Raw genomic sequence first — 13,301 nt, 5'->3', positions numbered from 1 at the left:
GTAATTATTTTTTTTTCTTCTACACAATTAAACTTGTGTTAAATTAACATTTTTCAAGAGTGGCGATTCCATACTTTTGCCAAGGGTTGTAGCAGTCTTTTATGACTTCTATCAGTGTCTGGTTAAAGCTTGTAGGAGGAGTTTTCATTCTCCTCTGTCTGTCCTATGAGGGTGCATGACCCCTGATCTTCTGTCTGGTTTGTGCTGATTGGCCCGGTGCTGATCACACGAACTCTCCCGAGATAAAAGAAAAAAAACTCTCTAGCAATACACACCAAACTGAGCATGTGCAGAGTGCTCCTAATCCTCTTTACTATCAGCAGATGGATTGGGGACAGTAAAAGTAGGGGAGGATCAGAGAAGACAGGATCAAACGGCCTTTTTACTCAATGCTCAGGATTAACCCCTTAAGTTCCACAGTGAGTATAACAAGAATGTTTTAATGCAAATACACACTGATTTTATTGTTGTGGGTTTAGTTACACTTTAAGTCACTAATCCAGCACAAGTAGTAGCAAGTGAAGTCAGATTTCCTGATCTGTACTTTTGTTCAGAGCAAATGATTCAGTGCTAAAGGGTAAGTATAGCAACCAGGAAACTAGCATTTTTTTTAGTCTTGGATTTTTAACCTCCAGGGGCTCATTCACATCATACATGCATGATAACTGATGGGAAAATTGTGCAGATTTCACCTGCAGAGACATCAGTTTCACATCAGTTTTCCTGCACGTCAGTTATGTGCCCTATTTACACCTATGTTCATGTCATCTCAGTTTTTTTTCCATGCAGAAAACTGCATACACGTTGCAGATTCCTGTGCAGAAAAAATCCACACGGTGTGGTGTGAACAGGGCACATAGAGAACCATTGTTTTTTTTTTTTTTTTTTGTTTTTTTTGAGTCCTTGCAGAACGCGTACAGAAAAACTAACGTCTCTGCATTATGGTGTGAACGAGGCTTTAAAGCAGAGTTCCACCCAAAAATGGGACTTCCACTTTAAGGCAAGGTGACCCCTGAAATGCCACATTTGGCATGTCATTTTTTTGGGGGGGGGGGGGGGGGGAGCGGATACTTTCTTTTTAGAGGGTTCCAGCTCCCACTTCCTATCGGGGCACTACGGCGCTGGAAGTAAGTTCATTTTTCCCCCATCCCTCTCGGCATTCATCTGGGACAAGTCCCAGGTCCCAGATGATTACCTGGCCAGTCACAGCACGCAGCGCGGCTCGTGCATGCGCAGTGCATGCCTGGCTGTGAAGCCACAGCCGGGCGCCCACAGTGACAATGCCAGCACCGCAGAGAGGAGGGAGAGATGAGTGGGGCTTCATTCCCTCGTATCGCTGGACTGTGGGACAGGTAAGTGTCCGATTCATTAAAGGTCAGCAGCTGCAGTATATGTAGCTGCTGACTTTTAATTTTTTTGTCTTAGTCGGAACTCCGCTTTAATGTCCTGAAAATATGTACATAATGTTGAAAAGAATTTCCTCTAGTTATACTAGCTGGCTGTCCCAATCTTTTTAACCAGAATTAAAACACGTGGAAAAGCCGAACAGAAGACATCCAGTCCACTGCTGTATCTAGATGTAGCTGACTCAATAACTAGTAAGCCTGGTTAATCCTCATATGCTGATGCATGAAAATCCGTATATTCACTTTGTAAATAAGAGACTTAAAAACGACTATTACAATACAGTTTGAGTTCGCAGGCAGTACATGTCCTCAGTGTTACAATAACATTTCATATTAATATGATATGAAATACTAAACCAAAGGTGGGAAAAAATATTTTTTTTTTTTTTCAAATTATAAGTTTATTAAAGAACAAGAGAGGACGCAGGTCCAACACGGTACCACAAGGCATGTACAAAACATTCTATTTTGAGGGCGCAGCCTCCAGTTATACAAAATTGCCTTATATAGATACAGTAGAAATTATTTCTTTGTAGGTAAACCATTGTGAAATATTAATAAGCCTTATATGTATGACTAAGAAACGATATGTGAATGGAACCGATCCTCTCCGTTTCCATTTCCATTTACCTAATTCTGTTACAGCTGTAGAGAGAAAGAAAAGCCTAAATAAAAGGAGATAGGAGATGGGAAGTAAAAGAAGAAGGAATAGCTAGGGAATCCAGAGGGGAGGGATGGGGAGAGATAGGGGGTAACGGGAGGGGGAGAGGGGGAGGACAAGGAGACGGCTACTGCGTGTGCCATCTGGCAGGTTTAGGAAGGATTAGCACTGTTTGCTATACACAGATAACAGCATATCATAGGTGGCTTCCACTAAACAGATGAGTTCCCATCTAGAAGCGCCTGGCCTTCAGCCGAAAAGATAAATATGTTCCATCCGGACCAAGTCCTGGTGAACAATTCATTTTGATTTCTAGTGGTCAGAGTCAGATCTTCCATTCTCTTAATGTCCTCTACCTTTCTGATCCACACACCAACTGAAGGGGGCTGCGTTGATTTCCAAAACAAGGGAATACACGCCTTGGCAGCATCAAGTAAATGCCGAATCAGTGACTTTTTATACACTTTGCTAGCTGAGGTGGTGGCGTGGAGCAGAAAGAGGGCAGGATCATTTGAAATTGTTCGTTCGGTAAATTTCTGTATAATGTTTTGGATGGTTTTCCAGAACCGATCCAACAATGGGCATGTCCAAAAAATGTGGAGGATGGTGCCACGGTCACTATGGCATCTCCAACACCTATCCGTTGTGAGAGGAAACATCTTATGTAATTTTACAGGAGTGTTGTACCACCTATTGATCAATTTGTAATTAGTCTCCTGCGTTTTTGTGCAGATCGAGGATCTGTATGTGAAATGAATTATATTCTGCTTTTGACGTGTCGTAAATTTACATTGTAGGTCTTGTTCCCAGGATTCTAAGCTTTGTAAGCTAAAGTTGTCTGGGGGCGTAATTAACAATTGGTATGTGGCTGACAAGGCATGTGGCATGGAATCTTCTTCCGTACAATATAATTCATATGTCGTCAGGGGCTGGCTAAAGCTATTGGGGGGGTGATAATGTTTTGAAAAAATGATCGAGTTGGAGGGCCCTCAAAAAATCTAGCTGAAACGGGCCGGCTGGGTTCCTAAGTTCCGCTATAGTAGGCCATTTTCCATTTAGTAGGAAGTGAGAGGCTTGGAAGTGATTAGAACTCTTTAGGGATAGAAACAATGGATCTGTGTACCCTGGAGTAAACTCTGGCGTACCTAAAATCGGACGGATCGGGGATGTTGATGATGTAAGATGGAACCGTATGAACAAAGTCGAGCATATGCGCGTGGTCACCCCTATAAGGGGATGTCTTTTCATGTGACTTGGGAGTAAGTCATAGCACCATGGCGCTCTGTTGAGGGGTATGTCACATTGTAATTGTTCCAGTCTGGTCCAAAGTTTAGTAGAGTAATGTCGATTCCAGTCTATAAGTCTGACCAGATGGGTTGCGTAATAATATTTAGGAAGGTCTGGTACCACCAAACCCCCGTAAAGTTTAGGTAAGGTAATTAGCTTCCTGGAGAGTCTGGGCTTTTTATTGGCCCAGATGAAGTCAAAGAGTATTTTATTAGTCTGGGCAAAGTATGATGAAGGGATCTGGATCGGTAGGGCCTGTAGCCCTAAAAATTTGGGGAGTATACTCATCTTGACAATGTTGCATCTACCGAACCATGAGTGTAGACCTGTCTGCCATTTGGACAATAAGGACCGGATTGTATTTAATAGCAGGGGGAAATTAAGTGCAAATACCTGGGACATTTTGGAGGGGATATAAGTACCTAAATATTGTAGTGCTTTAGTCGTCCATTTGAAATTGAAGCTTCCTCTAAGGGACGTAAGTAGTCGAGAATGTAGTCCTATACCCATAGCTTCGGATTTGGTGATGTTAATTTTCAGGTTAGACATAGCACTATATTCCTTAAATTCCTGCAGGAGGTTTGGGAGGGATACCAACGGGTTAGTAAGTGAGAACATCATGTCATCCGCGTAAGCGGCTACTTTCTGTTGCGAGTTACCTACCTCAACCCCTTTTATGTTTTGGTTGGCTCTTAAATTGCACAGGAAGGGCTCCAATGACAGGGCGAAAAGAAGAGGGGATAACGGGCAACCCTGACGGGTTCCGTTTCTGATCGGAAACGGGTCAGACAGAATCCCATTAGCTCGAACCCGGGCTGTAGGGTCTGAGTAGAGTGAGTTTATCCAGTTGAGCATTTTGTTGCCCAAGCCCACATAGCCCAAACCGGAGGTCATGTAATGCCAGTTCACCCTGTCAAAGGCCTTCTCTGCGTCTATGCTTAAAAGAACACATGGGGTCTTATTTTTACTAACTATGTGGATGAGGTTCAACACTTTGATCGTGTTATCCCTTGCTTCCCTGGTTGGGACGAATCCGACTTGATCCTGATGGATCAAATCCGGGAGGTGTTTTTGAATCCTGTTGGCCAAAATTTTTGTGAAGATTTTTAGATCTGTGTTAAGGAGGGAAATCGGCCTATAACTTCCACAGGCCGAAGGATCTTTCCCTTCCTTAGGTATCACTACAATATGAGCAGCTAGGGTGTCCCTTGGGATGGTTGTGTCTGAGCCTATAGAATTAAAGAAATTAAGCATTGGTCCTTCCAGGGATTGGATCAGGGTTTTGTAGTATTGCACCGTTAAACCATCAGGTCCCGGGGCTTTGCCTGATTTACTCACACCCACTGCTATTTTAAGTTCTTCCGTGGTTATCGGTTCTTCTAGGGACTCCCTGGTTTCACTGGGAAGTGTGGGTAGATCTGATCTGTGAAGGTATGCGTCAATTTGGTCTTGTGGGGAAGGAGGTCATTGTAAATTGTACAGTGATGCGTAGAAATCTCTAAATTCCTTAGCGATATTTCGGGGTAGTGTAACTTTCTGGCCTGAGGGTGTCATGACGTGGGGAATATAATTCGTTAGAACCTGTTCCCTTAGGGAGTTGGCTAGGAATTTACCGCACTTATTACCTGACTCATAACTCTTGCGTCGGCAGATCTGGATCGCCGCTTTGGCTCAAAATAACATTAGATCCGTAATCTTATTACGCAAGAGTAGGATTTCCGCCTCATTAGAAGGTGTTTGGGCGTGTTTGTGTCTAGCTTCTGCTACTTGTAACTCATCTAGGAGAGATTTTTTTGTGACGTGCGTTGTCTTTTAATCCTTGCCCCGTGTTTGATTAGGACGCCCCGGATTACCGCCTTGTGTGCCTCCCAAATTATACCGGGGTTGCTGTTAGGGGTAATGTTGGTCTTAAAATAAAAGTCTAATTCCCTGATGACATCTTTACAAATTTCTTCATCCTGAAGAAGACTCTCATTAAGTCTCCATGTCCGAGTTTTGGAGGTAAAATTGTCCGTCAGGGCATATGTCAACAATACTGGGGCGTGGTCTGACCATGTAATTGAATCAATCGAGGAACTGCGGACAGCGTGTAGTTGGGCGTGAGGGATGAGGAAGTAGTCTATTCGGGAGTATATTTTGTGTGGAGAGGAATAAAACGTGTAGTCTCTCTCCGTTGGGTGAAGAAGTCTCCAAACATCAATCATTTGGGCTTTGTGCAGAGAGCGTGCAATGCGCTTCCGGGTAGCTGGTGTGATTGATGAGTGACCTGAAGAGGTATCCTTCGTGGGGATCAACGGAACGTTGAAGTCCCCACCCAGGATTAGCTGACCCCTCTGAAACCGCGTCAAAGCATCTATTGTCTTGCTTATGAAAGAATCTTGTTGACTATTAGGTGCATACAAATTGGCCAATGTTATTTCTATTCCACCTATATCTCCTCTGAGGAACAGATAGCGTCCCTCTGGGTCACTTTTCGCTTCCGCGCATGTCCATGGGACTGAGCGGGAGATGAGGATGGAAACTCCTCGTGATTTAGCATCCGCGAAAGTGGAATGATAGGCCCATGGGTATAATTTGTTTTTCAGGATCGGGAGGTTGTCACTTTTAAAGTGGGTTTCCTGTAGGAACGCCACGTCGCCTTTGTGTCGGCGAAGATCATTGATCAACATCCTCCTTTTCTCAGGCACATTGAGGCCCTTCACATTTAGAAAAAAAAAAAAATTCACCGTCTCCATGTCCCTAGCTGAGGGTTATAAATCAAAAAATGGAGAGATAAGTGGGTTTGGGTATTGGGAGGGGGGGGGGGGGCAGGGTGGAAGACGGGAGAGAAAGGTAGAGAAAGAATAAAAACAGATTTAGTAAATGAGAGAGAGAAAAAAGATATCAGGCTTGCACTCTAGGGTGCAGCAATATCAGTCTAAAGAGGTAGCACACTAGTGCTAATACGCTCACCAGACAACTGCTGATAAACGAGCGTATTCCTAATTGGAGGTGTGGGAAGCGATAGTCAGAATGGAACTCATCGACCTCCCTCTCCTAACTCAGTTGAAAAAAGTCTGACAGTATTGGTATGAAAACGACTAGAAAACCTTGTTATGTAATATTAGAAGATAGAATAGAACTAAAACAACTAGTCACAAACAGGTTACAGAACTATGTGTTGTGCTGCCATCAGGCAGTCCCTGACCATTCCTGACCAAATCCCCAGCTATCTTCGGCTGAGCCCATAGAAATAGTGGACCTATTTCCCACCCCCTGGCATAGACATATATGTGCTATCTTAGTGTAGAGTCTACTTCTGTTAACCCTAAACTACCGCATGAGGAGAATAAAATTCCGGGGACTGTGGCCATTTTCCTATTAGCTGCTTTATGAGAAAGCTGTATTGTTTCCCCATCATCTACCACCACATGAGACACTAAGATGCCGGTGTCAAAGACCCCTCTCCTCTACTATCTTTGGCAAAGGCATGCATTTATCAAATATAGTGACATTTCAGGAGTACCAAGCAATGTTATTAACTCAAACCATATAATGTGTACCCTCCTAATAATAGGAGTTCCTTACGGGCTGCAGATGCTACTGTACACCGTTAACAGTGCGATGTGGGGAGTTCAAGGGTTAGTGTCTCCATCTGGTACAAAGAGGTAATATCTAAGATTTGCAGATAAAGATCAATCCATGATTCTCCCTGATGTTATGGCTTTGAATCTTGAGCCCAGGTAGTCACTCTAGTGATCAGGGAGTTAATCGTGTCCCAAGCATGCTCCAGCTGACAAATCCCTGAGACCGTTTACACATAATAAGTGGGGTGAGTGACCGCAGATTTGTGGGGTGAACAGGTTCGTTGTCATGCAGGTGGGGATGTAGTGGGCATATCGAGAGCAAGAGCTCATTTTAAGTTAAGCCACCAGATGGTAGTGGATGAGGATCAGGTCAGGGCAACATTAGAATCATGAAGTCAAGCTACAACTCACGTGTACCCTCGTTGGAGGACGCTCGGTGTTGTCTCCTGGATCGCTGTTGGCGCGGCTGCTGAGGGTTCCTTTGGAAGGAGGGATTTGGTCGATCCGTTCTTCGGGGGATCAGAGCCAGCCAGTTAGGAACCGGGATCGGCTCCGCTTCTAAGAAAGTAAAAAAGTCCGGCAGATCTTGGGGAGAGCGCAGATTAAAGGTGCTGGATCCCTTACGAAGATTCACCGCTAAGGGGTATCCCCAGCGGTACGTGCATCCTTGCCGGTGAGCCATGTCTAAGATGGGTTTCAGTTGTGCCCTTCTCTGTAGAGTCGCTCTCGAGAGGTCTGGCAGGATCTTGATCGTCGCTCCGTCAAACTCTACCTTTCCTTGGTCCCAAGCCTTTCGCAGGATCAGCTCCTTCTGTGTATAACGGTGGATCCTGCAGATCACATCCCTCGGTCTGTCCGGATCTGTTGATCTGGGCCCCAGCGACCTATGAACACGGTCTAATTCCAGTGACGCCGGGGGGGCTCCCAGGACTTGGTGAAAAATGGCGACTACAGACGCTTCTAGGTCCTCCGCTCCTGTAGCCTCAGGAAGTCCCCGCAGCCGCAGATTATTGCGATGGCTGCGGTCCTCCATTTCTTCCAGCCGTAATTGAAAGTCCACTGCTGTAGCTGCCTGTGACTCTCGGGAATGCTCTAGGGTCGCTACTCGTTGTGCAAGTGCAGATAGAGAGGTTTCCCCTGAATCTACCCTCTCTGAAATTGTCTGGAGCTCCGCTTTGAGTTCTTGCACATCACGGGTGTGCGCCTCCTCCACCCGGGATATGAGGGTTTCAATATCTGATCTGGTGGGCAAGGCCTCGATGTCTGCCTTGGTAGGAAGTGCACGCAGGATAGCATGGAGCTCCTCCGGGATTCCAGAGTGTCTCTGTGATGTGCCTGCCATATTAGAGCCGAGAATCGCTGGTGTTTCTGACAGACAGTCTGGGGACAGAGGAGAGGCTAGTACGTCCGAGTCTGCCATATAGTGTCCACGTGGCACTGCAACTATGGCGCCTGGCGATCTCCTCTGCTGTCCGCGGAAGTATCTTCGAATACTGCTCCGTGGGGTGGCTATCTGGTCTCCGTTTGTAGCAGATCTTGTTCTGTACCTTTTGGGGGTTAGCATTCCTCCTTCATAGGTTACAAAAGCCGCTAGGTTCTTGAGCAGGAGAGGGGATGGTCAGGAGCTCTTTGGAAACCCGTCCTCACTCCGCCATTGCTAGGCCACGCCCCGGGAAAAAATATTTTAAATGAAATGTGTATTGTTTTCTCATTTCATTTTATGATCCATTACCGAAAATAAAAAAAGGAAGTATATAAAATATTTGACTTTTTAGTAAAATATGATTTATTTTAATAGTGAGCAGAGAATTCTCTGTAAATGATGTGCCGTAGAAGCAAATTGTAATGTATATCTATTTGTGAAACAGGCTTAATAAAAGGAAAAGGTATATAAATGAACTGCGATTGTGATCTGTTCAGCCCTGAATTAAATAAAATTGCAGCATTTTTCATAGAGGTGGTCAGTAGCAGAGAAGAGAAGGGTTAAGATGGTGAAGTTTCTATAAGTAACTGTTAGGCAGTTGGAGAGGGGGAGTTGGAAGACAGGGAGAGAGCAAAGCAAATAAGTGGTGATCAGAGAGAGGAAAAGGATGGTTTGAGAGGTTGCATGGAGTGCATAGTTGGGAGAATACAAGGTCAAGGGTATTACCATCAGAGTGAGTAGAAGCATGTATCCATTGCTTCAGGTCAAAGGAGGAGGTTAGACTGAGAAGTTTAGAAGTAACAGGAGTGTTATTATTCAAAAGGATGTTAAAGTCACCAAGAATGATTGTTTGGTTCAGAAAAGGGAAAGTAGGGTAGCCAGGCAGAGAAGTCCTCTTTTTATTCTACAGGGTCTCTGCTTTCAGAAAATATATAATGTTCTGGGGGTTTAGGTAATTTTATGGCTAAAAATGAAGATTTTTACATGTGCAAAAACAAATTAAAGTGATATTAAAACTCAAAAGCAAAATTTTTTTTATATATTGCAGATTATCAATCATTGAATGTAATTCCTGCAGAACAAGCTGTCCTGCAGAAATAGCAGTTACAGGGCTGAGACAAACCATTTACCACTGACAGCGGTGCTTACAGTGATCGGCTATTATTTATTAATGTATAAACTTCATCCCAAAAGGAAATAAACTGTTGCAGTAACTGCCTATAAGCTGGAATGTGGTTTAGTGTATCTAAATCTGCTAGTACATCCAACACTCCCCTCCCCACAGACTGACAATGCTGCTGCCCAACTTATCTTCTTTCATCTAGAATGGAGGCACTACAGGTATGTGACTGGCAAGATCACCAGGTAAAAACAGGGTGAAAAAAAGCCTGAAAAAAACCTAATGCAGTTACCACATCTAATGATTGGTAAGCTGCAATATATCACATTTTTAGTATGGGGATTTAAACTGAACGAGCAGAAGATAAAAGCTGCTTCAGATGCTGTCTGCTCAGGTAAATCCCCCGTTGTCTTTTACTATTATGCACACTGAAATCTACTTACAAACATGACCAAAACATTTTTATTTGTCATAATTGTGCTTGTATTTCTTCTAGATTCGCCAGTTTGCTGCAGTTTTACTACGCCGACGACTAGGTAAACGGTGGAAGGTTATGCCTGAAGAGCAGCAACAGAGGTCAGTAAGAGCAAGCCTCTTCTGTGTATTCATCCTGCCTGCTACCTGTTCTTGCCCTTTAACCCTTTTTGCTGCCAGTTCTGTTTTTGCATTTTTTTTTTTTAATTTTTTTTGCACACGTTTAAAAAATCATTTTAGGCCTGAAGGTTATATAATAACCCCCAAACATTGTATAATAAAATAGTGGTAGTTCCAATTTTTTAAGTCACTTGAAGTTACAGCAAAGTTCTAGGAAATTTCAGTAAAAAACACACATAAAATTCACGAAAGTGAGTTTTTGGGCAAACAAAATAAACTACCCCAATTTTTGGTAAAATATAAAAGATGAGGTTGCACCCAGTAAATAGATACCCAACATGTCAAACCTTGAATTTTTTTGTGTGCGCCTGTGAAATGGCAACAAACTTCAGTACCCTTTATTTTCTATAAGCGATGCTTCAAAAGCTCCCTATTGGTATCAGTTTAGTGTTACGGAGGTCTTCTGCTAGAATTATTTCTCTCACTCCAGCTTGCACAATAATATGTGTATTGCAATCTACGTTTTTACCAGTAGGCGCCCCTGACACGTGCGTTTGTTTTGTATGTGGCTATTTATGGTGGTGGGGGACTACACATTTTTTTGGGGGTGGGGATCTTAGGTGTTTGGGTGAATGTTCATTGTTTTTTTTTAAAAAATAAAGTTTTTTTTATTTTTATTTTTTTGCTTAAATTTTTTTTTTTTTTTTTTATTCATCACATTGGGGCAAAGTCTACAGAACCATGTGGTTATAACAAAATGGCACCCAGATTTATTTTAATTATAACTTACTATATAAGCCCCCAGGATGCCTATTCTCCTTGATAAAGTCAGGTGGAGTGTGACGAAACTAGTCAGGGCAGGGCCTGCTGACGTCAGGGTGCAATCTTCCTCTGAGAGCGCACTGTTTGGTGGTTGCCAGTACAGCATCCAAGCAATCCTTTAGGGGGGTGCACACCCTTATTGCGCTACATATGCTGTCTGAATGCACTGAAAAATGAGTTGTCGTTTTTTTATTAAAGTAGTTTTAAATGGTTCAGTGCTGTCCGTTTTCTGATTTTGAGCATTACTGATGAGGATTGTTGCAGGAGATAGAGGATTTACTTATCAATAGGGATCAAACCACCCACTAGAGGTTTCTTTAGCCTTTACAGAAAGGGGAAGGCGCATATTGACCTGTGGTAGGTCACTAATGGAGGTGAGTGCATAGTTTGGAAGGTGGAGGGCACTGGAAATTGCTATTAACCTTTTATGGGACCCATGGTGGGCTCTAGTGGGCATCCTTGATGGGTCTGCTCTGATAATCAATGCACTGATTATCAGCGCAGACCCCCCTGTCAGGAGAGCCGCTGATTGGCTCTCCTCTACTCATGCCTTGTCAGCGCAAACTGAGGAAACCCGATTACCGGAACTTCCTGGTTACGATGTGACCAGCTGTGATTGGACACAGCTGATCACATGGTAAAGAGCCTACGTCATAGATTCTTTACCAAGATCGGAGATGTGGTGTGTCAGAGCGACACATCACACCACCGCTCACCGCTCTGCGTGCCCTCGCAGCTTATCCTGCTGGACGTCAGGATAATAAAGCCACCCTGCGGCTGTCATTCTGCATACGGCGGGTAGGAAGTGGTTAAAGTACACGTAAAGGCTCCTGTATGACAGTCTAAACAAGTACTGCATCTTTTTACTATGTGGTGTACAAGCCTTATACTGTTTAATAAAATCTTCTCAACTTTTCCTGACTGAGCCAAATTCTCCTTCATTTGTGTCTCACATTCTCCCTCTTCCAGATGTGAGGGTTTCAGAATCGGAGGCAGAGCCGTCAATACACAGAGCAGTTGGCTGTACTAGGTGTGGACTAGGTATGGCCAGGTACTGACTGACAAACTACAGGCTTAGGAATCTGCAGTGTAGTGCAAGCAGGCACAGCCTACATGATAGTGACAACACTGCTCTGAAATTAGAAGCAGTATAGCATATTGTCCACACCACCCCAGGAAGCCGCATTAGGTGGAGTTCACTCCCAGGATCAGCATGTATATGTGGGACTTTGCAAGACGTCTTAGAGAAAACTGTAAATTCAGAATACCGCAGCACATTTTTTTTAATGGGGAGACCATGTTTCTACCCTAACTTCTGTATCAGCATTATGTCCCATGGCATACTCAAGCTTTTTTTAATATAAAAGAGTGCTTATGGGGTTTTGTTCTCTTATGCCTCGTTTCCACTGAGCGGATCGGTTCGGTTCGGTACGGTACGCTATTTTGGGTGTTTCCATTATGAAAGCGGCCCATACAACCGAACCGTAACGCTCCATTCAGGGTCCTGCTTCAGATGTGGGGCCATAGAAAATGGAACGGTTCAGTTAGGGCGGAGCTACGATACATTCCACTGATTGGCTGACAGAAAACCCTCTGCTGTGCTATGCTGAGGCATTTTTTCTAAACACTGTATGGCCCCTTGTGGTCCCACTTGCAGTGAAAATGCTCACCAGAATAGACCAGACCATTCTAGGCCATACAAACTGTACTGACCCGAACCGATCCGCTCAGTGGAAACGAGACATAGTGCCTATTTTATCTGTTATGACCGCTATAGTCATTGAAGCAAATAATACTTCCTTTTTTAGCAGTTACACTTATTATTCTTATTTTAAACTACAGTTATACATGCAAGTTGAACATTAACCACTTGCCTTCCGGAAGCTTGTGGCAGACAGTTGGACACTGACAGTTTTGACACTTTCTGGGAAACCAGTGACACTAATACAGTGATCAGTGCTAACAGTTTTCACTGTCACTGTACTAATGACACTGGCTGGGAAGGGGTTAAACATCTAGGTCGATCAAAGGGTTAACTATGTGCCTAGCTAGTGTTTTACTGTACTATGTGTGCTGCTTTTACTCAGGGTGATTTTCAGGGAGACACAATTCATCCCTGCCCCCCCCCCCCCCCCGTCAGAATGGAGATCTGCCTTGTTTACGTAGGCAGATCTCCGTTCTGTGTCTCTGCCTGATAATCAGTGGGTGCTGGCGGACATCCAGTGCCCGCCACCCGCAGATCGGCTTCTGCTGTGAGTAATCACAGCAGAAAAGGGTCGCCTGCTGCACACGTGCGCGTGCCCCCTTGGCGGAAGTGTAGAATCACGTGTGTATATATACGTGATTCTGCACAGGAGGGCCACCCTGTAGCAGTAAATGTGCTATGTGGTTGCCCTTCCGCAGTTAACTATGTTGTGGCCAG

At 44.1% G+C, this 13,301-nt stretch overlaps 1 protein-coding gene across 1 annotated transcript in view; it reads left to right on the top strand.

Moving 5' to 3' along the window:
- Nucleotides 1-13,301, top strand: part of IPO4 (importin 4) — a 164,842-nt gene that overhangs the window by 15,884 nt on the left and 135,657 nt on the right. Inside the window, exon 3 of the mRNA XM_073632779.1 lies at nucleotides 9,960-10,039. Within this exon, the coding sequence (XP_073488880.1) occupies nucleotides 9,960-10,039 (80 nt within the window). The remainder of the gene's footprint in view (nucleotides 1-9,959; nucleotides 10,040-13,301) is intronic.

The sequence above is a fragment of the Aquarana catesbeiana genome, linkage group LG01 (assembly GCF_042186555.1).
Source record: "Aquarana catesbeiana isolate 2022-GZ linkage group LG01, ASM4218655v1, whole genome shotgun sequence".
Classification (NCBI taxonomy): Eukaryota; Metazoa; Chordata; class Amphibia; order Anura; family Ranidae; genus Aquarana; species Aquarana catesbeiana.
This window is presented reverse-complemented; position numbering and strand designations above follow the sequence as displayed.